General features: G+C 47.2%; 10 protein-coding genes across 10 annotated transcripts; 5 read left to right on the plus strand and 5 right to left on the minus strand.

Moving 5' to 3' along the window:
* Positions 1-941: 941 nt before the first annotated feature.
* N7537_011013 (uncharacterized protein) lies at positions 942-2,855 on the plus strand (the record flags this gene model as incomplete). Its single annotated transcript, XM_056902067.1, has 4 exons — positions 942-1,141; positions 1,204-1,516; positions 1,613-2,694; positions 2,765-2,855. The coding sequence occupies 4 exons, from the start codon at positions 942-944 to the stop codon at positions 2,853-2,855; spliced, it is 1,686 nt and encodes a 561-aa protein (XP_056747354.1).
* A 298-nt stretch (positions 2,856-3,153) lies between these two features.
* N7537_011014 (alpha/beta hydrolase family protein) lies at positions 3,154-4,398 on the plus strand (the record flags this gene model as incomplete). Its single annotated transcript, XM_056902068.1, has 1 exon — positions 3,154-4,398. One exon carries the CDS (start codon positions 3,154-3,156, stop codon positions 4,396-4,398), a length of 1,245 nt encoding a protein of 414 aa, XP_056747355.1.
* A 358-nt stretch (positions 4,399-4,756) lies between these two features.
* On the minus strand, positions 4,757-5,165 carry N7537_011015 (efflux pump antibiotic resistance protein; the record flags this gene model as incomplete). The annotated part of the gene is made up of 3 exons (XM_056902069.1): positions 4,757-4,799; positions 4,874-4,946; positions 5,012-5,165. 3 exons carry the CDS (start codon positions 5,163-5,165, stop codon positions 4,757-4,759), a joined length of 270 nt encoding a protein of 89 aa, XP_056747356.1.
* A 2,861-nt stretch (positions 5,166-8,026) lies between these two features.
* On the plus strand, positions 8,027-10,865 carry N7537_011016 (uncharacterized protein; the record flags this gene model as incomplete). Its single annotated transcript, XM_056902070.1, has 2 exons — positions 8,027-8,445; positions 8,501-10,865. 2 exons carry the CDS (start codon positions 8,027-8,029, stop codon positions 10,863-10,865), a joined length of 2,784 nt encoding a protein of 927 aa, XP_056747357.1.
* A 1,089-nt stretch (positions 10,866-11,954) lies between these two features.
* Positions 11,955-12,956, minus strand: N7537_011017 (quinone oxidoreductase family protein; the record flags this gene model as incomplete). Its single annotated transcript, XM_056902071.1, has 1 exon — positions 11,955-12,956. The coding sequence occupies one exon, from the start codon at positions 12,954-12,956 to the stop codon at positions 11,955-11,957; it is 1,002 nt and encodes a 333-aa protein (XP_056747358.1).
* A 363-nt stretch (positions 12,957-13,319) lies between these two features.
* On the plus strand, positions 13,320-14,969 carry N7537_011018 (MFS transporter; the record flags this gene model as incomplete). The annotated part of the gene is made up of 2 exons (XM_056902072.1): positions 13,320-14,584; positions 14,645-14,969. 2 exons carry the CDS (start codon positions 13,320-13,322, stop codon positions 14,967-14,969), a joined length of 1,590 nt encoding a protein of 529 aa, XP_056747359.1.
* Positions 14,970-15,003: 34 nt separating this feature from the next.
* N7537_011019 (Zn(II)2Cys6 transcription factor) lies at positions 15,004-16,701 on the minus strand (the record flags this gene model as incomplete). The annotated part of the gene is made up of 1 exon (XM_056902073.1): positions 15,004-16,701. One exon carries the CDS (start codon positions 16,699-16,701, stop codon positions 15,004-15,006), a length of 1,698 nt encoding a protein of 565 aa, XP_056747360.1.
* Positions 16,702-17,242: 541 nt separating this feature from the next.
* Positions 17,243-18,199, plus strand: N7537_011020 (uncharacterized protein; the record flags this gene model as incomplete). Its single annotated transcript, XM_056902074.1, has 2 exons — positions 17,243-17,745; positions 17,809-18,199. 2 exons carry the CDS (start codon positions 17,243-17,245, stop codon positions 18,197-18,199), a joined length of 894 nt encoding a protein of 297 aa, XP_056747361.1.
* Positions 18,200-18,475: 276 nt separating this feature from the next.
* N7537_011021 (LysM peptidoglycan-binding domain-containing protein) lies at positions 18,476-19,039 on the minus strand (the record flags this gene model as incomplete). The annotated part of the gene is made up of 2 exons (XM_056902075.1): positions 18,476-18,740; positions 18,804-19,039. Coding segments are annotated over 2 exons (501 nt in total), but the record flags the coding sequence as incomplete, so codon positions are not given.
* Positions 19,040-19,090: 51 nt separating this feature from the next.
* On the minus strand, positions 19,091-20,338 carry N7537_011022 (LysM peptidoglycan-binding domain-containing protein; the record flags this gene model as incomplete). Its single annotated transcript, XM_056902076.1, has 5 exons — positions 19,091-19,393; positions 19,473-19,573; positions 19,718-19,850; positions 19,883-20,176; positions 20,228-20,338. 5 exons carry the CDS (start codon positions 20,336-20,338, stop codon positions 19,091-19,093), a joined length of 942 nt encoding a protein of 313 aa, XP_056747363.1.
* Between the last annotated feature and the right edge of the window lie 1,363 nt (positions 20,339-21,701).

Raw genomic sequence — 21,701 nt, forward strand, 5'->3', positions numbered from 1 at the left:
TTTCCTGATATCTTTGAATATCTTATGTGGCGTGGTTTGACACTATATAAATGTAGTGGGAAATTTTGCATTCTGCCTTACACGCCGGCCTTTCAGCGCCTAGAATACCATCCAGGCCAGTTCACTTACGAGACAGTAAGCAGACTACAATCTTCCTTATTATACGCTAGTGACATTTTGGAAACTAAATTATTTTCAGATGAACCATCGGTGTATTTTAAAAACCGCTGCCCGTCCACAATATTTGAAGGATCTAATCAACCCGTGGATCTCGAAAGTGGGCATCCGAAACCCCCCCTGTCACGAACAGAAACTCGAGAGAACATATTGAAGAAACACAAGCCTCAGATACGCGTCGGGATAATAGCGATTTGGGATTAGATAGTTTGGTTGATATGACAACAAATGAGTCGTCGATGAGCCAAATGGATCTGTTGCCAGACTCTGAATGGTACAGTTTGTCTTTTGCAGAAGCTGGAGTTGAGCAATTTTCTGGACTTGAACCGTCCATCCTCTTTCAACGGGGTTGGAGGGGTTTTAGTTAGTTTAACATTGGTTCAAGCCGTCATATCTGCAGACCCCTTGGTCATCTTCCATTCGCCATGCTCCTTTCAGTTGAAATATTCGCTGTGAAAAACTTCTTATATTGATTAAACAATAGACATTGAAATGCTTGTTGAGATCTACCTTAGCATTTGGGACAGACACTATATCTCACGTTCGGAGGTATCCATGGGATTCGGCCAAGCCGAATCGGGCCGATATTCCACTTAGCCAAGGTTTACTGCCTCTGACGCATTGTTCGCCTGAATCTCTCGACTTCACACCGAATAATTGTGTAGTAATAAGAACCCTTCTAAGTCCTTAGGTACCGGAGGTTAGTAGGCTTGCTCTTCAAAATCAAGCTCATCTCGGTCACGAAATAACAATCAATATCCGACATGTCAGCTCAACATCGCAATATCCTAACCGTTGATTCGAAAAGCTTCTCCTACATCTTCGAGCAAAACGTCACCGTGCCCTTAGGGAATGGAGGGATAATCCGCTGCAATGTATACAAGCCCAAGGAAGCTTCAGTAGGGACCAAGTTCCCCGTACTTATGACTTATGGACCGTACGGCAAAGACGTTCCCTACAAAGAGTAGGTGACACAGGCTTTCCGAGAGTTATATGGCAATGTTAATTCCGTTCAAAAAAAAATAGTTTCAACCCAAAAAGCTTTTCTGAAGTGCACCCTACGCATCGGACAGAGCACTCCGCTTGGGAGACACCAACGCCCCAATTTTGGACCGACAATGGTTACATTGTCATTCGAGCGGATGAAATTGGAGTTGGCCAATCCCCTGGTGTATTGCACGTAAAATCCGCAGCTTCAATCGAGGGGTTCCGTGATGTCATCGAATGGGCTGCTGAGCAGGAATGGTGTTCGGGGAAAGTAGGCCTCCTTGGTGTTAGCTATTACGCTGCGACACAATGGCAAGTTGCGAGCTTGCAGCCCAAAGGTCTGGCGGCTATTGTGCCATGGGAGGGGTTTTCGGACCCATACAGCGAGTCTTTGCGGCATGGGGGAATTCTCTCGAACAAATTTTACTCCATGTGATATTCTCGTCAGGTCGCACCCAATCAATATGGATTACCTGGACGAGCAGCGCGCAACTGGGGTCCCGATACGGTTGAAGGCGATCTTAGCTCCGAGGAATTGAATGCAAATCGATACGAAGCGGTGCTCCATGAGCAGAGATACCGAGATGACAAAAGTTTATCGTCCCTCAATTTCAATCTCGAGGATGTGACAGTCCCCGTCTTGAGCGTGGCCAACCTGGGCGGGAGCTTACTGCATCTGCGAGGGAATGTGCTTGGATATCTTTGGGCAGGATCAGACTTCAAATATCTTCGATTTATCACAGGACGGCATGATCTACCCTTCTATTATCCGGAAGAAGTGGAGATTCAAAAAAGCTTCCTCGATGCATGGCTTAAAGGGGATGATCGCGAAGGATGGACCAAGAAGGGGGCTGTTCCGGCAATTGACTTGGTTCTGCGGCAGGGCAATGTTGGATATAACAATTCTCAGGGGGAAAAATCATTCCTTCGTCGAAAGGAGAATGAATGGCCACTTGCCAGGACCAAATACACGCCGTTTTATCTGACAGCCAAAAACGCACTTCAATGCGACCTACCGAAACAGCAACAGCCGACTAAATTAACTTACCAAGCACTTGGTGAGGGAAGACCTGAAGATATTCTGACATTTACGTCGCCGTTATTTGACTCGGAAACTGAGGTGACCGGACATATTGTGGCTCACCTCAATGTTTCCATTAGCAGATATCGATGGGGAGATTCTCCGTCTGATTTGGATTTATTCCTCACGCTGCGTCATCTGTCACCATCTGGTGAGGAAATCTTCTACACCGGTTCTACTGGAGAGCCTGTTCCTGTAACCAAAGGCTGGCTTCGAGTTTCTCTCCGCAAAACCAATTCTCAACACCCCCGTCATCGTAATTGGCTACCGTATCGCGACTTCTATTCTACAGATGTTCTGCCCGTAGTTCCAAACGACGTTTACCTTGTTGAAGTGGAACTTTGGCCAACAAATGTGGTGGTTGAGTCAGGAGGCCGGCTGGTATTGGAAGTGAGCTCAGGAGACACTTCAGGTACTGGCTTTTGGGGCCACGATGACCCTATTGACAGGTAGGTTTTTGGATTGGTAAAGGAGTTTCTTCTAAACTCCAGTTACTTGTCTTTTCTAACCTTTCTACAGATCGGACGATATCTTCAAAGGCCAGAATCACATTCACTTTGGCCCCAACTTTGTCAATTACATCGTTTTACCCATCATTCCTATGAGATAGTTTACCCTTGGCGAAATGAATATATATTTGCCTTGTTTTACAACATTAATATAGATTTGATACATAAGTGTATGGTATTTGGACCGCTCATTTGTGGGAGCCATCGATTCGGACCGATTCCATTCCAGCACCGAATTTATCGCCACCAAGTTCGGTGGTGGGGCGCCTCGGATATCATGATCTCGGCATTTGCCAGTCTGCGTCTGTGATCCCAGAAATTTATTAAGCTGTCGTACGTTCAAGACTGTTTCGTAAATTGTTATCTTTCCGAAAAACTATCTCATCCCGCAAGCCCCCAATGGTTATCGATCACTTTTTCAAGTCGAACGAGTGTTTCAGCTATGAAGCGCTTCGCGCGGCGGGTTACAGCAATTATGGTGGTGCAGATCTCGCTGAAGTGATAGCCATCTGCTCCAAAATCCGACCTGGCAACGAAGATGACTGGGTGCATGAATGGCAAAAGGCTGCGGAACGCGCAGTCTCTCACGCAGTGAAGTCAAAATCCGTGAAAAACTACGAGAGCGCCTATCAGGGATACCTTCGTGCATCGAACTACTTCCGCACTGCTGAATTTTTCCGACGAGAGAATGTTGAAGAAGACAACGTTTCGCAGTTTCTCTATAAAAGCTCGGAGGAATCTTTTAGAGAGGCCATGGGAGTCTCTTCGTTCACTTACGAATCCATCGCCATTCCCTATGAAGGGACAACGCTTCCAGGCTATTTCGTCAGCCTTGACAGCACGAAGAAGCCACGTCGTACCATTATTTTCAATGGTGGGTATGACTCGACTATGAGCGAAGGGTGGTTTGCAATTGGAGCGGCAGCACTAGCAAGGGGTTATAATTTCCTCGCCTTCGATGGCCCGGGACAAGGGGCGGCTGTCCGGAGACAGCACCTGTATTTCCGACACGATTGGGAACATGTACTTACCCCTGTTGTCGACTATGCTTTGACTCGGGCAGACATTGACGCCAATGCTATAGCCATCTTTGGGTGGAGCATGGGTGGATATTTAGTGGCAAGAGCAGCTACGCAGGAACACCGAGCCCGCGCCATTATCCTGGATGACGGCGTCTACGATTTTGGTTCCGCATTCCGAACCCAACAGCCTGCGCTTGTTCAAAAACTGGTTGAGCTCGAATATGATTCAACTTGTAACTGGATCTTTGGCTGGGTACAATCCTTTTCGACAGGTATTCGCTGGGGTCTGCGGAATGGAAAATGGACCTTTGGAGTGCGTTCCGTCTCGGAATTTATGCGGGCAGTTAAAAATTACACCTTGGAAGGGTTGAGTCAAAAGATTGTGACACCCTGTTTGGTACTTGATGCGGAGAATGATCATTTCCTGAAAGGCCAGCCAGAGGACCTTTGCAAAAGTTTGCAATGTGAGTACGAATTCGTTAGCTTGCGAGCAGAAGAGGGCGGCGACACCCATTGTCATCAAGGTGCTTTCTTTCGGTTGCATCAAGTCACCTTCGATTACCTGGAAACCCGCCTTGCGTCGGACGAGGAAAGGACTAGCCGTCTTGTACATGGGCTTTGAACAATGCACAGGTTTTACTTTGTCCAAGAATAAGGCTTTCCTGAAATTCAATTGTTGATGACTCAACAGATCAAAATGTACAGACAGTCACAAATTGCGTAGTTACTGCAGGACTAGAATGCCATACTAACATTCAGGTGCTAAAAAGGCAAAGGCTAGCAGCGCAGAAGGCAATGACTGAAATAATGATAACAATTTCTCGCAGCTCGAAATAAGAGATAACATTCCATTCTTTACGATAGCATTCTTTGAATAGAGGGATTCTAGCTAAGTGTCTAAGCGGGCATCTTCTATCTGACTTATTGAGATACCATATCTTATCATATTTGGACATTGCGTTGCCCTTCTGACACCAAATTTATCCCGAGAAACGGCTTCTCTTCAGGTTGTGCTCTCCATACCTGTAAAATATATACCGGAAACAAATCGTTCTCTGTTTGACATCTGGTCCGTAAGTTAGAAAAGGCTTACTCACGGGAAAGGCAACATTGCTAAAGTGAGGAATCCAAGTAGACACGGTGCCCATTGTGTGCCCAATCCATCGTACACTTATCGGCGAGAGAAAGCTATTAAATTTGTCACAAAGGGTATTTCTGGCAAGTTCTTTACTTACTTTGAGTACCGAACAGGGGGGACATTCCCGGAAAAGTGGATGGCGTGAAGCTATTTGCGGCCAAGGTGCTTGCGGAATATGTGGGATAGGCACCCACAAGAAATGTAAATATACCGGAAAAGATGAGAATGGTCCTAGTGAATGAAAAAGTCATGTCAGAATCAATGCAATAAGATGAAAAGGCAGCAATTTGAACGGTTCATGGGTCTTTTTTCTATGCTTTGGTACCCAGGATAATTTGGAACACGTACCCTGCACCAAATAACTGCTTCCAATGATGGGCACAATCCAATGGACGATTGGATAGGTTGTCCACGCAAATGTAAAAGGCCGACAGTGACCAAAGGTGCTCCTAATTTTGCTATAGGCAGGGTTAGAAAATGAGTAACTTCTGAGTCATCAAAGCGAGAAGACAAATACCTGGAGGGAGCCTCCATTCTGGCATGAACTCGGAGTCTGAATGGTCGAGAGCCACATGGTTTTTCTCCAAGCGACGGTATTTCCATTGCCAGTATGGGTCAGAAAGCATAGCAAGACTCATTCCCACCAACAAGCCAAGAAACGAAAGCCCACGCTGCCACAGCTCGAATCCATAAATCGACTCAAAAGCAGTTTGAAATGCACCAAAGAAGAGATAAATAATTCCAAGAAGAATTGCGGAGTAAATGCAAAGGCTCAGACACATTGGTTCAAGTGTTAATAGCATAATAGGCCTGTAAATGGAACGTGATATCATCTTCTGGGGAGGCAATGTGTGTTTTTCGTTCGGTGCCAGAATTTCTGAGTTTCCGGTTTGCTTTCGTATTTGTTGTGCTTTTCGACTGAAAAGCCTGCAGCAAGTATATTAACCTCTCCTATCTTCACAGACATCATTGCCGTATACTCACACTGGTTGATAAGTTTCGGGGACAAAAAAATACACCAAACCTAACATTGCGGCTGCCCAAATGAGTAATACATAGAATGTCCAGCGCCTGTTTCCTATTTTAGTTTCGATTATTTCTGAAATCGCTTATCTAGTTCTTAAATTATGTACTAATCAGTATACTGGTTAATAAAGCCTCCGAGGCTGGAAGCTGTATAAGTACCTGATCATTTTACCGCATAGATTGAGCAGGTTGGAACTCACAGAGGTCTAATTTCAAGCCCAATAAATGGACTAGCGGTATACACCATCATAGGAAATGCTAGCTTATGCCGGGGAAACATGCCCCCGACTGTGCCCCCTGCAACACTAAGAAAGGCGCTTCCAGAAAATCCGTTGAAAAATCGACCGAGGAGTAACGTCTGAATATTTTCCGCAAAGGCGCATGGGAAGATCCAAATGAAGAAAAATGTAAAAGAGCACAAATAAACAATCCTTCCTGCTAAAGTTATTAATTGTTCCGGTGATAATTGCATTCTTTGTCAGTTACCTCGGATAATGGGCTCAGCACTAGCGGGCCAATCCTTACAGAGGACAAAGTGAGCTGTTTGCTGACGGAAATGGCTCGAGTGCTCGGCTTACCCATTCCCCAAATGAAGAGCGAAAGGCCAAGAGTTGCTCTTTCTTGAGAACAATGAAATTCGTTCATAATCTAGCTGTAAGTTGTCGTGTATATGGATGAAGTGCAAGTACTATTACTTTCCGCATTTGAATCAGTTTCGACTTTCAATAAAAGCATACAGTTACACGCAAAGTAAACCAAGGGAGACTGTGATAACAGCCAACCATTTCGTTTTCAAGTTCAGATTATAAGGATGTTCGGGGTCATTATCAGCCCATTGAACTGTCATCGTCGACGGACAACGATCCAATGAGTCCTTTGTACCGTTAGTTTCCGCGAGAGGCGGCCCTTGAGAGGCCGAAGGCTTGTTTGTCATTGGGAAAATAATCTCAGTGCTTTGAAGTTCTCGAAGAGTGCGAAAGAAAAGTAATAAGTCACAGTTCCGCTTTTCTTAAGCTTAGGCTATTTGGATGGATGACGTTGGTTTGGCACTATGCATGAGCAAACTAGTCCTCTAACCTGATGATTTATAAGGAACTACTATGGGAAGCAAAATCGAAACCCCGTTTCACAAGTCAAGTTCACATATTCGGGCCGAATCGTACGTTATATACCTCGGAGAATTCTCCGTACAAGTAGACTAGTTCGGCGTTTATTGATACGGCCCGGTTGTACCGAGCTACACTCCCTCTCCCTCCTGAACTTCCCCATAAACGATATAGCCTCACTACAGAGAGGATTTCCCTTCAGATTCAGCCCGGCAGCCTATTAGAATTTGCGTCATTCTTAACATCGTTCCAAGAGCCGTCGGGGTTCAGCGAACAGACGAAGAACCAATCACACGGACACTCCCAGGTGTTAGCTAGGAGTCTAATGAACGCTGGCCTCTTATCGGCGTCTAAATGTTGGCATTTATTAAGTGTCAGCCTCTATTACCATCAAGTTCAAGGTGAAATTATTGCTCGAGAGCTTCCATAAGCAAGATTCTAAAATAAAATGTTTAACACTTTCCAACTTTACTTTACTAGGCAATAGCTATATGTCAATGGTACAGTATTTACCTACATATCACCCCAGCTTATCGCCGACAATATAAGGCCCAGAGTAGGTGCCTAGACAGGCGGTGTGGATATCTATATACCATAGTGGTTATCAGCACATAAAGCCGCCATAAGACGTTATTGTACCTATTCGCATGGTCTAATATCACATAATTAGGCAAAGAGCCAGTAGTGGCCATTAACACCCCCATTCCAATTTATTTTTCACTTGCGGGTACATAATCTGTGAAGACCAGGTGAATGGCTGCATTTGCCACGTCACACTATGATTAATTCGTCAGGTAGCAGCAGGGGCTCAACAACATCCCATCATTGGGTCTTAATGCCCTGGGCTATCTGTCAGATATTTCCCCACCTGGTAAGCACTGTCTCTGTTTTCCCTGCCCCACCCTCGAAGAACTCCCAGTTCATCTCCGCGAGAAGGTATAAAGAAATATCAGGTGTAAGTGAAAGACTGAAAACCCAATATGGATCCGATGTCAGCTCTCTCCGTCGCCACTGCGGTTATTGCCCTGGTCGACTTCGGCGCGAAACTCGTAGCACGGACTTTCGAGATTCGCGACCTAGGCGGGTCGCGGGTGCTTATCCAGGTCAACGAGGCAGCTACCGAGTTGGCTTCTGTCACGTCGGACGCAACGGACAAGATTAAGGGCCTGTGTTCGGCGCACCCCAGTTACTCTGACTCTTTGGAACGTCTGCAAAACAATTGTTTAGACATTGAAACGCAACTACAGCGGGCGCTGGCAAAGATCAAGACTGAGTCGAGAGGGCACCGAGTCATCGTCGCGTTTAAAAGCATATGGTCGGAGAAAGAGATCAAAGAATTGGAGAGCAAACTGAATAAGATCCGGGATCGTGTCACCATGACCGTACTGATGTGTATTTGGTAACTGAGCCCCATCTTCTTGTATGTGATCTCTGCATTGCTCATACAGCATAAGGGATGATGCCAAAAAGACGCGCGAACAAAATGAAGGAATAACCAGTCACGTTGGGCAACTTCTGGGAGTTGTCCAGAATATTGAACAGACGATGCTTGCCCTGAGAGACGATTTTGCGAAGATCTCAGCAGGCGAGCAGACAGACTCCGCAACCCAAGGAAGGATTGCCAAAGCGCTCTGGGCCTCGACTGGAATGCTAGATGTGAATGGCGATACTCAAATACCCCCAAGTGGCAGTAATACGGATAACAAACCCACAGATGGACGGCTGGTTGAAAGGCTTCTGGAAAGTCTGCGATTCGAGGAAATGACGGACCGGGACGATAGAATCAAGTCCGCATATCCCGACACCTTCCAGTGGATGTTCGCGACTCAGAAATCCGTCAGCGGAGCAGAGAATGATGAATATGCAGGGATTAATTTTATCAAGTGGCTGAGATCGCACGAGCAGAGCATATTCTGGATCACCGGCAAGCCAGCATCTGGTAAAAGCACATTAATGAAGTATATCTCGACCCATGCAGAACTGCAGGAGCATATTAACGCTTGGGCCTACCCATGTCCCGTGCTCCTTGCAATATTCTATTTCTGGGGCCCCGGATCCAAGTTGCAAAAGTCTCGCGAGGGCCTTCTACGGTCGCTTTTGTTCCAGCTACTGGGCCAGCGCCGTGACCTTTGTGCTCGTGTGGCGCCCGCGAGGTGGGTCTATCTCAATATTGCAGCAGTCGGCTCAGATTCGTCCTCCTGGTCGCCTTCCTGGGAGTGGACGGAGCTTAAAGAGTGTCTGTATCGAATCACGTCGGAGCTTGCGGGCACAACCCGCCTCGCTCTTTTCGTTGATGGGCTAGACGAATATGAAGGGCAGCATGGGGAGGTCGTCAAATTCCTTCAAGATCTACACAAGGACTTTGGGGTAAAACTATGCGTCTCCAGCCGACCTTGGAATATCTTTTCCGACGAGTTCCACGACAGCCCGTCACTGGTGATGGAGACCCTCACACGACCAGATATTGATACGTATATAGATTGTCGTCTCGGTAAGTACCGGGCGTTCCAACAGCTCGAGCGACTGGACCCGGAAAGTGGGAAAGAGTTAAAGGTTCAGATTCGAGATCGAGCAAGCGGCGTTTTCCTCTGGGTCGCCCTTGTCGTGGAGCAACTACTTCAGCTACTCCGAGATAGCCTACGTCTTGCAGATATCTGGAAGGTCTTTGACGCGTTACCAGCAGATTTGGAGAAGCTGTACGAAACCATCCAAGACTCTATTGGGCCAGCCAGGCAAGCGAATGCATCGATGCTGTACCAATTCGTCATGGCATGGAAACGTACATGGGCGAGCCGTATCGATGCCACTTTTCTCTGGCTTGCGATAGCATCTACAGACCCAGAAAACCCAGTCGAGTACCCTTCCCGCCCGGCCGAAATCTTCCCCGTCATGAAACGCTTCCTCGAGGGACATACCAAGGGGATCTTGCAGATCTCCCATTTCTCTAAGATCAATACGAAACCCCCGACTGTCGACTTCTTGCACCGAACCGCCTTCGACTGGCTGCGAATACAAGCCAACCAGTCCAAGATTCATGCACAGGCACCGGAGAAGTTTGATCCTCTGCTCACCCTCGTCGGGGTGCTAGTAGGGGAGGTCCGTACCAAAGGCCCAGCATGGAAAGACAATGCTGGGCAAAAGGGTCTCCGCCTACAGTGTATCTTCCGGATCCTCAAGCTCTCTGCCGAAATCCAGGACTCCCCTTATAATCGGGACAAGCTCCTATCTATTGTAGGCCAGATGGAGACAGAAAAACTTCTACCTATCAGCCTTGGTGACGTATTTGCCAGTACCAGAGTCCCAAATTCGAGGACCATGTCCTCTGAGAGCCGAATAGCGATCCTAGCTGCCACGTGGCCGTGCCCTACGCTCTTGAAGGCCAAGTGCGCCGCAAACCCTGCCCTATTAAAGCCCAGCGGAGGTGTAGGAGTCTGGAAGCACTTTTCCAAAAATCCAATCTACGTGTCTCCTCTTGAAGCCTCGGTCCTCGGTATTGTTGATAACACAATTGTCCCGAAATGGTTCGAGCTTGATCGTGGGTTCACTCAGTGGCAAATCTCCCAACGCTTGCATACTATCAAGTTCCTCTTGGAAAGCAATGCCAAGCCGACCAAAGCACTTAAGGACGTGGTCAAGGGGCTTGTACCAATCGATCCATTACATGTAAAAAGTGATGAGAACAAGTACTGGTGGGTCGTTGACAAAATGCTGAACTCTCGTTCGGGCCTGGCGGGGTTCGATGGCATGAAGACCAACCTATTTCCGGACATACACAAATCTCGCCTGCAGAGCGAGTTCCCAGAGTGTAAGATCGAGTGAATAAACTAGGTGTCTTTCTGCAAGCCTTCTTTAACATTCCCGTTTATTTTTTTGTGTATTCTAGCACAGGTAAATGACGTTGGGTTTCGATTTTGAAAGAAAGGGATGGGTGTGGCTCTATCTAAAAGCCTTGATAGCTACTATCCTATAAGCTCTTTGTCTATCTGTAAGACAAGAACATAGAGGATATATGGCTCCTAGTTTCTGCTCTCAAGGGCACGAGCAATGTTGTCAAGGAGCTGATGCCACGAGGGAGTGATACCGAACAAGACTGGTGCGAATTTTTCCAATCTGCTGTATATGACAATGCAATCGGCTCGTCACCCCACGGTCTTGATGGTTCTCAGGACCAAAGTCGCCTCATACTCAGGCTCTCAACTCTGGGTATTGAGCTAAGCAGCCCCGTTGAGTGGTAACTGCAAAGCAGTAAATCGAAATGGACATATTCTACGCAACCACTTTAACCATATCATGTATAGTAAAAGTATCCATTTTCTACTCAGACAAGCATAATGAAAAGAAAAAAAAGAAAGCCTACAATAGTAGAAAAAAATGATTTTACTATAATATACTCGATTTAGGCATAGAATTTCACCAAATTCTATAGAGGTCAATAGTGGGAACAAAGTCCACAAAAGCCCACGAGATTCAATATTCCGATCTCAGCATACACATATTCCATTTGCCAACCACCACTACTGAAGGCATGTTTCTTCGGCTTGGGGTAGCGATAACAATATCAGCCACCTATTGCCCAGTCCTCCCATTGCATAGCTATTAGGGCTCGGGCCCCACATGTATTCAAACCTGTTCTTTACCCATTAATACAAACCGCCTTTTGACACCTTTTGACACCTTTTGACCCCTGACTCCGACATACAGGGCTGATATATTCTGTGTTAGCTTAAACCCGGTGGTTGTCCCAGAAAGCGGGAAACCTGAGATAACATAAACTTAGGTTATATCTGCAATGGGATGTAAAGAGAAGGTTAAGGAATGTCCAAATTGCCAGTTTATTCTATTCACTTCTATGGTAAGGCATCGATATAGATCAAATACGAACACCGAAGTCAAAATGCTGGAACGTGTCTAGTCTATCCTCAATACGGTCTGCTTCTCGCTCGAAGAGGCCCTGTACCCCTTCTCAACAGCATCATCCAAATCGACCACATTCATTGAAGATTCAGATCGCGGATGAATCAAATTCTGTTCAAAGAAACGGGTCAAGATTTGCATCTCTTCCGCAGTATCTCCAGTTGTAGCAAGACCAGAATTACAGCCTACAAGCTCAATCTCCTTTCGATAGGCCTCGAAAATGTCCAAACCGAGCTTTGTAGATCCCTCTCCTCGTGGCGCAGCAATCCATGCGTACCGACCTTTGACAGCCAAAGCCTGGATGGCAGCATTCATGATATTGAGGTTTCCGATAGTATCAATCACCACATTGACACCCATATTGTTGGTGAGAGAGGGAATCTTGCTCTGAATCTCTGCAGCAATATCGCCTTCCAACATGATATCTGGATTATCGTCTTTGTTTCGAGTTGCAGTCAATACGCGCTTGCACCCTATTGCCTGAGCGACCTGAACAGCAGAAGATCCCACGGCTCCGCCGGCACCTAGCACAAGAATAACATCCTCTGGCTTTGTTCTTGCCCGTGTGAGACATCGCAGTGCTGTCGTAAACGGAACCCCAACTGTAGCAGCCTGAAGGAGGGAAATTGTGTCGGGCTTCTCGATAAGCATGTTCTCGGGGATGAGGCAGTATTGCGCATGTGGGCCGTCCATCTTGAAACCAAATTCGGCACCACCAGTTCCATAGACGGTTTTTCCGATCCATTTGGAGCGCATAGCACCTGATTTATCCTTCAAGTCGATCACTGTGCCGGAGTAGTCACGACCCGGAATTCGGGGGAAGGTTGTATTCGGAAATCCCCCGATACTGTTGAATCTATCCGACGGATTAATGCAAGAATATTTGATTTTGACGAGAGCGAGGCTAGTGGTGGAAGTCGGGATTGGAAGATTGACAAGTGAAAGAGTTGGCAGAGAGGCTTCCAGCTCTTTCGACAGTTGCAAAGCCTTCATCATTGCGTATGCTATGAATCTGGTAGGAATATGCTCGACATTGGTGACAGTATGTCACAGAAAATGTATTTGCAGCTAAATAACATTGAAGAGACTGGAGCTCGTTTTATCTCGAGCCAGCTCGAGTAATATTTTTGGTGAGCCACTTGAAACTCCTCCGTTCCCCGTTCCGTTCCGTTCACACGCCATTCACGCCCCTAAGCCGCAGGTGTGCCGACTTGACCTGAGAATTGGACTGTGTTGAATTCCAAAAATGTTCCTTCTGCAAAAGAATTTTTATATCCATCCAGTCTGTGAACGCGTTACACCCCCAACACTCCATTCATTCTAGTATCGCCTCCCTTTGACTGGATCTCGGTTGCGAAGATGTCCGATGAACGAGTGGAATTTCACGCGAAATCTTTAAATAAGCCTAATGGAAATCACCCTGATGCCGTGGATTCAAGCTCCTACCAGGGAGATATCGCTCGTGCCATTACCAACCAGTCAATGGAAATCCCAATGAACTCGCTGCGTGAATATATATTCATTGGCGTGGTGTGTGCGGCTCAATTCATGACCCAGGCAGGCCTTGCCCTTGCTATTGTACCTCTTCACATCATCGGCGATAGCTTCCACGTCAGCAATCCCGGGCAATTAAGCTGGTATGCCGCCGCGTACAGCCTAACGGTCGGTACCTTCATTCTCATTGCAGGAAGACTAGGGGACCTCTATGGACATAGACTCATGTTCATCGGTGGCTTTGCTTGGTTCGGTCTATGGTCTCTCCTTGGAGGGTTTTCCGTATGGTCGAATCAAATACTCTTCGATATTTGCCGTGCATTTCAAGGTATTGGGCCAGCCTTCTTGCTACCAAATGCGCTAGCTATACTGGGACGCACATACCCCCCTGGACCTCGAAAGGATATGGTTTTTAGTATCTTTGGCGCGACTGCACCGGGGGGATTTACCGTTGGGGGTGCGTTCTCGGCTCTCCTAGCTGAGAGTGCTTGGTGGCCATGGGGTTATTGGATCATGGGAATCGTCTGTATTGCCTTTTCGGTCTTTGGGATACTGGTTATTCCTAAATCACCGTCTCCGAAATCATCGAATCAAACGCCATGGTGGATCAAATGTGATCTACTTGGGGGTTTACTCGGTATCGTCGCGCTTATTCTCATTAATTTCGCTTGGAATCAAGGACCAAGCGTCGGCTGGGCGACTGTCTATGTCTACGTTCTTTTGATCGTTGGATTCCTGTGTCTAGCTCTATTCTTGTGGATCGAGTTGCACGCAACCTACCCCTTATTACCTCGGGAGATTTTCTCCGAGGATGTTGCATGGGTGCTAGGCTGTATAGCGGCTGGTTGGTCCAGCTTTGGAGTTGTGGTCTTTTATTTCTTCCAATTCATGGAAGTCATCAAAGAAGAGGCACCGCTTTTGGTGCTTGCGAAATGGGCACCGTCGGCTGTGTCTGGTGCAATCGCCGCAGTTACGACCGGGTTTATTCTAGCTCGGTTGCGGCCCAGTGTGATCATGTTGATCGCTATGCTTGCATTTACGGCTGGTCAAATCCTCTTAGCCACACTGCCTATTCATCAAACGTACTGGGCCCAGGCATTTGTAATTTCTATCTTGACCCCATGGGGCATGTAAGTATATAGTCCCCAATGCCATATTGGATATGTGTCGATAAACTAATCATCCATCAGGGACATGTCCTTTCCATCTGGAACAATTGTCCTCAGCAATAGCATGCCACGGGAGCATCAAGGTCTTGCTGCCTCACTCGTCAATACCATTGTGAACTATTCTATCTCGATTGGACTTGGGCTTGCTGGAACCGTTGAAAGTCAAGTTAACCGCGGCGGCACAGATACACTAAGAGGTTATCGGGGTGCAAGCTACATGGGAATTGGTCTCGCTGGTCTGGGGGTTGGCGTTGCGACCATGTTCGTCATTCGAAGCTTGACTCGGCATGACAAGATGCACTCCGCAACCACGGCGGATAATTCAAACACGGAAGATGGTTTATGAGATATTAATATGAAATTGGCATATAGTTGTAATTTTAGATATTGAATAGTGTTTGTAGGTCAATGAAGGGTGAATCGGGGTAAAGATCAAAGAGAGAAGCAACTTGCGGATCAAACATCGCCAAATCAACTTGTCCGCGTTGCCCTTGATATGGAGCATCATTTTCTGACCGCATTCCCTTGGCTAACCGAAGAAGGTTTGCTTGTTTCTCCTTCTCCCCCTGGCATGCACTAGTTAATAATAGCAATGTGCTGAATGCTTCCTGGGTAAGATGGGTATCGAAATGCTGAATGACTGACTCAAAGGTTTCAATTGTTGGTTGTATATTTGTAAGTGTCTCTGTTGTCCCAATCGAGAGACAAACGCATACGAACTGAAAGAGTGCATTTGTGACATTCCACCACGGATGTAGTTGAGCCGACAACCGTCGGGCTGCAGGAAGGGCCGCGGTACCTGCGTCAACTATGAGCTTGGTTTGTTGTCTAGTGAGACCAAGTCCCAAAATACGGAGACGGCGATGAATGGCAAAACATAGCTCTGCCCTTGCAAGCAGCAGAAAGTCATGATCTACTGGTGTGGCCATCAGCTGCTCCATGGCCTGCAAAAGCTGGGCCTGATTTGTAATCGGATCTGAATAAGTCGTTGCAGTCGGGATTTTGTTGGTAAGTTCCGATAATTGTAGAGTGAAATCACCCTGTCGTGGTTGGATATGATGATGTACAGCAGAATCAAGATGTATTATACTTTTCCCATAATCATATGCAATCATGATGTGGAGGCTCTGCGCAATGGACGTGATGCGTGCGCATAAATCAGAGTCGTCATGCATTGATGTATTCGTGCCCTCTGCGGAAGATGCTAGTCGTGCTGCATCATAATGTATTCCAGTGAGCTCGATCAAATGTAAAGTGGTTGCACTTTGCAGCCACGCTACGTTGGGTCGACCAGTTGCGCGGGAGTAAATGGTCCTTAAAACCCAGGCCACGACTAGGTCCTGCGAGGGGCGACGGCTGATAACAGGGTCATCAAGCACATTCTTGGCATGAAGTACAATCTCCAACTCCTTTTCTTGCCCGATTCGATTGGAGAATAGAGACCCTAATGCAATGACACCAGTTATCACTGCCTCGAAAGGATATCCCTCGAGTCGGCCCTGCCAGTGTCCCTGGGCCCTTTGAAAGATGGATTCCATTTTCATAAAGCCAAAGACTGGGTGAATGACGGCTGTGAATACATCAATGCAGCTACTTGCTTGGTCCCAGGAAAGAAGCTGAGGAAGTCGAATTGATAAGGAGCTCTCGGGTTCTTTTCGAATCCCAAGATGGTACCCAAATGAATGAAGGCGTGGAGGTTCAGGCAATTCAAGTCCTAAGCCCAAAGACCTTGCCTGGGAAACAGAAGAGGCATGGCTCAAAAATCTTCCTTTCTCGCGCTCCAGGAAGCTCGCCTGTTGTTCAATGCCTCCTCCCGTTAGGACTGGGGCATCAGAGTGTGTGTGTTCAGGCGTCGGTGGTAAGCGTTCCGCTGGTGTCATCTGCGAGGCACTAGGCGCAGCTCGAGCACTTCTTTGCGACTTTCCATATTCATATCGACAGGAGTATTCATAACGGACGCAGGTCGAGCAAGGTAATCCGCCATCGCATTTTCGCTTCCGCTTTCGGCATTCGTCGCACGCACGTCGTGGCCGCAGTCGCGTACCTTCGGGCTTGGGACTGGGTTGGTGAGAACTCATTCTAAAAGAAATCTACTGTGGAGCTTAGCCAATCGCGATGCAAAACAATCCCGATCTAAAGCAATCCCGGTCGCATTGCAGAACAGGTGGGTTGAAAGGCGGAGCGGAACGGAAGAGAACGGATTACAATCGGAGGTGAAAACGCCATGAGCTTTACTCGGGTCTAGACCGGAGTTAAGGGAGAGTAGATTTTGTCATTTTAGTTAGAGTCTTCAAAATTGGTCATCTATACCATACATTGTTCGTACACCAGCTTTCTGTCACGCTATTTCAACAATCTGTACGGACAATGATAACTAACTGTAATATGCACTTTTGTATGGTATGCCTAGTACCCAATGTCATATGATGTTTCCGGTATAATACCTGGTTTCTACCATGTATTCGGACTTGGTATTCGACAATTACTACTACCCAATGAAAACCATGCGATCCTAACAGAATCTCACGGCCCGTTACGAACAACCGCAGTGGTCTTCCCACCTGGCTAGAATGAATATACCCTACCTCACCGCAACAAAAATCTACCCTAAATCCAATCATGCCTTTCTACCCCCAAGGCTGGACCCATGACCGGCTCCTCAACGCTAGCGGAGAAGACCTTATGGCCCTCTCAGAAACCCAACGCACCACTCTCTTCGACGGTCTGAAAGCCACTCACGGCGAAGATGGTTTCCGCGAAATCATGCAGGAAATGAGTCGCCGCTACCGGGCCCGAGTTGAGGCCGCCAAGTCAGAGGAAATCAAACAGCAAGAGCGGGAGCTCCTCGTACCTTTCGTCCAAACCCTAAATTCTATCTTCCGAAGTCCAGAGACTGAGGAGTGGGGGAAATGGGGATTTGTGGTGTTTCGCACGACTCCCTATGGGGGTGAGCATGAGACGCAGTGGGCGGAGTTTCGAAGACGGTGGGATGCGGTGATCGAGGAGGGGTTGGCCCCGTATCGGGGCTCGTTGGCGAAGGTAGACCGGGCGATTGATTTGTTAGAGTTTCAGTGGGTGGAACAGCCCGGATTAGAGGGCGTAGATGCAGCGGAGGTGGCAAGGTATGTCTCTTTGATTTTTGATTCTCGATTCTTATCTTTACTAGACTGATATATCATACGAAGACACTTCAATAAAATGGCCCTACCACAGGGACTCGCCACTTCCGCTTGTCTGATGATAACACCAGCTTCTATACAGTCTGTTCTCTCCTCACCACTTCCTTCTTCCGCGCCGCGCCGTGAACGCCAAAAGATTCCCTTCGTTGTTTCGGTATCCCAGGGAACTAGTGCCCCGCGTCTTCCACCTTTGCTAGGCCTAGGTGATAAGGATGTGGCTGGGGCTGAATTCAAGGGGTATCTTAATGTGGCTGTAGAGACTGTCTTACAAGAGCTTTACCCGATTGTCGCGTTGCAGATGATGGATCTGCATACACTGACGACGAAATTCCGTCATGAGAATGATATCTGGTGTTCGAGTGATTGGTGGGGGGTGCACCATTACGAGGAATTGTAAGTTATGGCTTTAGTTCATGATGGCAGATAATTGGAGTTATTACTAGTAGCATTTTTACTCTACTTAGGCTGTGAATAACAGTAAAGGCTTATGATGTCCAATTGGGGCTCTGTGAAGCAACACTATATCAATCTCAAACTGTTGATCCCACTATACCTCCCTGTCGTCGCTTCATCCCCCTCCTCGCCCCAACTAGGCTAAATTTTGCGTTGCCGCTGTATACGCCCTTGCCAGATTCGGCGCCTATAACCCAGGCCACCTATACGGCACCCCACCAGCCTGGAAACTCGCCGTTGTTTGAGGCACTGTAGTAGCCGGGGATGAGATATCTCTTTTTGCCGCAGCCGTAGCAGTCGCTGATACAGTCGTCGGGGTGGAGGTGGACGCCTGTTCGGCGCCACTGACGCAATAAGATTCACTAAGGACGAGGTTGGAGCAATTGGAAAGGAGAGCTGGGTTCCAGAGTTGGAGCTGGGCCATGGTGATGTCGAATTCGCTTTCGATGAGGGAGTAGTAATCGCCAGATTGAATCACGTAGTATCTGTAAGGGTCGTCAGTTTTATCTAATGGGAGTAGAGGATGGCAGTTGAGGCAAATAACTCACTGGTAGCAATCAGAGGTCGTTCCGACGGGGGTTGTGGTCGGGGCAGTGACGATTGTAGAGGTCACGGTTGCGTTCCAGTCCTCTGTAGGTAGGATGCAGTAGTAGACGCCAAGGTCGAGATTTGAGCAGGTTGAGTCGATATCAGGATTGGTCTCTTCCAGAAGGACAAGGGAGATGGTCTGATTGAGCGAGATAAGCTGGCAATTATCTCCCTGTTGGTGATTTTGAATGAACATTTGTAGCTTTAACAGTGAAGAATACCAATCAGTACTTACAACTTGGACCTCCTAGTATTTTCCACAGTCAAGTTTCGTTCCGGTAGCAACGGGACTCGGTCGAGAAGCAGTGGTTGTTGCATAGATACCCGTCTGGGTAGCGGTGGCACCCGCAATGGTGGTCAGGTTCTGAACACCCCCTGGAGGACTGACACAGATATTCTCTCTAGACAGCAGATTGGTGCAGTATGAACCCAAGGAGGGATTCCATGCTACAAGCTGCTGGAAGCTGGTGCTGGTATTATTCGCAATCATGTTACAGGTGTCGCCACTCTCCACGTTATATGTGGTGCATTGGGGCGGGATACAAAGGACCTAAATACCAAATACACGTTTATGTTAGCTTCCCAGAATACCATAGATAGAGTAGATAAAACCATCCTACCTGGCTTACCCCTAAGTTGGCGCAGTCAACATAGAGATCATTGATCGCGATAAGTGTGCCTGTCGATACTCCATAATTCTTGGCGATAGCTTCACAGCCGTCACCACTAACTACAGTATATGTGATCCCAGAGAGACATAGCGCAGAAGATGTGGAATATCCGGGTAGTGCAAACCCTCCAGGCTACGTCAAGTTGGTGTCCAGCGCAGGCACTGCAGTTGGCTGACTCAAGGAGCATTGACTCTGGATCTTACTCCATATGTTGGCCAAGGTAGGATCGTAGTTTGAATAAGGGGTGCTCTGCATTAAGCTGAAGAGAGAAACCACACAGCTGGAGCACAATTGGTCCGTTAGGAGGTTGGTTCCGTCCGACTCAACGGTTTGATTCTGGAAGTATCCCCCAATCACTTCATACACACATGGTCAAAAGCAGAAATAGCCCAATCTGCCCAATATGTCGCGGGATACCCAGAGAAGGGCTGCGGATCATTGGCACAACTCGTCGCGACATCATCACGGTAGCTCGCTAGATCACTAGAACAAGCTGTGCTGCAAAATTCATCTTGGATTGTAGTGTTCCCAACGGATGTATAGTAGTTGCTGGTCATAACATAGGTCAAGAAGGGATTACAATCCAGTGACGCCTGAAGCGCTGTCGCACAGGCGGTCGATAGATCGGCCGTCGGTGAAGTGAAATCCGTGTTGTTGAAGAACTTGTCTGGTCAGAACAATCGATGAGAGGACACAGGGGAATGAATGCTTACGCTATCCGCCACGCCTCTCGTAGCTAAGGCCACAACACCCCAGATATACCAGGCCATAGGTGTCTTTATTCTTGGAAGTCCAGCAGAAATCTCAGGAACTGAGATCAACATCTTGTCGTTGGCTTGGATGTGTTTTAAATTTCAATACCACCATAATTTCCTACCACGACCAAGTTTCTCCCATTCGCCCAACTCCTCCCAGATATTACCTCCGATCACCGGATCCTGCGCTCTGCTGAAATTTTGCTACGGACCCCAAAATTGAAGCTAGTGGACGAGCAATCTCGGTTGTAGACCCTCCCGGAGGCTGAGCAATAGTGATTATTTTCTCACTCTGTGCAGGGTGTAAATTTGTTTGGAACTAGAAGAACTTCAAAGACCGACATATGCCGAGCGGAGCCTAAGTTTGGTGGTGCCACCAGGGCTTTGCTGTACTGTCCTGTATCAAATCAGCACCAATCTGGCTCTCAAGTACTATTCTCATTCCCGTTATTATAGCTCGCCATTTTAGGGCGATGTACTTCAATGTTAGTCCCCCTAATTCACAAGAGGCGATCCTTAGGCGAATAGTAGAAAAAATTCACAATACAAGCATTCTATACTTCGAAACAACATGATACACTATACCTCTCATTATATCTGTCAAAAGAATATTCGAATTCTCTAATATGAGCATCCTTTCTTGTAGCGTTCAAGCAGATCGTAAGCGCCGATATCGATCAACAAGTGTCAACCGCCTTGGCTCTTTTCAAAAACCTACACCAACCAGGCAATTACAACATGGAAAGACCCTACTAGTATGTGATCTTCAAACCTGTGTCTCTTGAAAAAACTACATTGCATACTAATGATATTCTAGCTATTGCCATGTATACCCCAGTCGTTGTCACGGCGAACCAAGATGCGTTAGCAGACTTCTTGAAGAATGCGGCGACTTATGTTGCCATGGATAAGTTGACTATGTTGGCTTAATTTGTACATCCTGTGAGGATGCTATATAGAAAGGTGGCTGAATGTGTGTAAATCAATGTTGAAGGTTTTGGATCAGTATATTCGGTAGAAAGGTCGGTGACTTGCCAAAATCCCATACAAAATTTGAGGCAAAATTGCACCGACTTCGCAATGATTGGGTCGTCGTGCTTCTGTGTTGTTGGACGAATGCTTCAGTGCCATGGACAGAGGCTTATACCAGAAATGACTCTAGTTTCCCGTTCTTTTTCCAATCCGCACATCCTTTAGTGTTTTGTAGCTTTCGGTTTTTGTTGCTCACTCCGACTCCAGTTCGAGCATTGGGCTTTCGGTGCTACTTTCGTTTCGTCCCCACGACTTGCGTGCCATTAAAGGGCCGACCCACCATCTGAGCGTATATTATGTTGGTAGAGCTCATTGATCAAGAGATAGTAGAACTTCTAGCTCATTCAGAGGAAGCTGAGAAGGTCTTTTGGCAGTTTCAGCCTTTAGAGATACTCAGTAT

Source organism: Penicillium hordei (assembly GCF_028827395.1).
Source record: "Penicillium hordei strain IBT 12815 chromosome Unknown utg000006l_segment0_segment0, whole genome shotgun sequence".
Taxonomy (NCBI): domain Eukaryota; kingdom Fungi; phylum Ascomycota; class Eurotiomycetes; order Eurotiales; family Aspergillaceae; genus Penicillium; species Penicillium hordei.